Here is a 1,760-nt window from a genome sequence, read left to right on the forward strand (position 1 = left end):
CTTCGCGAACACTTTTTTTTAACAAAAATTCAGTGCCAAAGCTTCGTGCATCCAGCTTCGCGAAGGAGACTTTTGATGATACATGTAGGGATTTAAAAAAAAATTACGCAATCATTGCCTTTACACGGGTAAGCAACACGTGACCAGTAAGTGCAAAAGCTTTGCTTTTCATTGTTAAAGATACCGTCCTTCCCACGCTAAAACACGTCTCTCCATGCTATTACATGAAATAACAAGTCGCGTAAGGCGAAATTACTACATTTAGTCAAGCTGTGGAACTCACAGAATGAAACTGAACGCACTGCATTTTTTCACAATGACCGTAGTCCGCCGCTTGTGCATAACGGAGTGAAACTGACGAGCCTGTTCAGCGCGGTAGTGGTTTCGCTGTGCTGCATAGCACGCTTTTCTGTACCTCTCTTCGTTTTAACTTTCTGAGCGTGTTTTTAATCCAAACATATCATATCTATATGTTTTTGGAATAAGGAACCGACAAGGAATAAGATGAAATTGTTTTGAAATCGATTTCGGAAATTTAATTTTGATCATAATTTTTATATTTTTAATTTTCAGAGCTTGTTTTTAATCCAAATATAACATATTTATATGTTTTTGGAATCAGGAAATGATGTTGAATAAGATGAACGTAAATTTGGATCGTTTTATATTAAAAAAAAAATTAATACAATTTTTAGATTTTTAATGACCAAAGTCATTAATTAATTTTTAAGCCACCAAGCTGAAATGCAATACCGAAGTCCGGCCTTCGTCGAAGATTGCTTTACAAAAATTTCAATCAATTTGATTGAAAAATGAGGGTGTGACGGTGCCGCCTCAACTTTTACAAAAAGCCGGATATGACGTCATCAAAAGTATTTATCGAAAAAATGAAAAAAATATATGGGGATATCATTCCCAGGAACTTTCACGTCAAATTTCATAAAGATCGGTCCAGTAGTTTGGTTTGAATCGCTCTACACACACACACGCACAGACAGACAGACAGACACACACACACACACACATACACCACGACCCTCGTCTCGATTCCCCCTCTATGTTAAAACATTTAGTCAAAACTTGACTAAATGTAATTTTAAACTAGTGATGACAAACAAACAAACTGACAGAATTAATAAATAAATAAATAAATAAATAAATAAATAAATGAATAAATGAGCGAGCTGAAGGCGGAGGTGGCGCACTACAGGGGTGAGCTGGAGAAGCGGGACGACGAGATCGACCAGCTTCGGGACAAGGTTGACGACCTCGAGCAATACAGCAGGAGGAACTGTATCCGCATCAACAATGTCCCGGAGCTGGACGGCGAGGATACTGATAGCGTCATCAAGGCTGTCGGCAAGGCGGTAGGCGTCGAGCTCACCGACGCCATGCTCGACAGGAGTCACCGAGTTGGGAGGAGACCGGGACCAGGTGACACTTACAGCAGAGCCATTATTTGTAAGTTCGCCTCCTACAGGTTCAAGTCAGCTCTGATGAGGAGCAAGAAAACCTTAGCCAAGACCGATGCTAAGAAGATCCTCCCCGACCGCGCATGGGCTGCAGCTAGGACGCCGACCCAAGTCTTCATCAACGACGATCTAACTCAGGTGCGTTCTGAGCTTGCTGCCAAGGCAAGAAAGTTGAAGAAAGACAAGAAATTCGAGGAGACGTGGGTACGGGATGGGACAATTTTTGTGAAGCGCGGTAGTGCAGTCACCAGAGTGACCACCATGCGCAACCTGCTCGCTTTGATATAG

General features: G+C 41.7%; 1 protein-coding gene across 1 annotated transcript; it reads left to right on the forward strand.

Moving 5' to 3' along the window:
- The first annotated feature begins 1,175 nt into the window (after nt 1-1,175).
- LOC138953433 (uncharacterized) lies at nt 1,176-1,760 on the forward strand. Its single transcript, XM_070325244.1, has one exon. It carries the CDS (start codon nt 1,176-1,178, stop codon nt 1,758-1,760), a length of 585 nt encoding a protein of 194 aa, XP_070181345.1.

This window comes from Littorina saxatilis, linkage group LG2 (assembly GCF_037325665.1).
Source record: "Littorina saxatilis isolate snail1 linkage group LG2, US_GU_Lsax_2.0, whole genome shotgun sequence".
NCBI classification, from domain to species: domain Eukaryota; kingdom Metazoa; phylum Mollusca; class Gastropoda; order Littorinimorpha; family Littorinidae; genus Littorina; species Littorina saxatilis.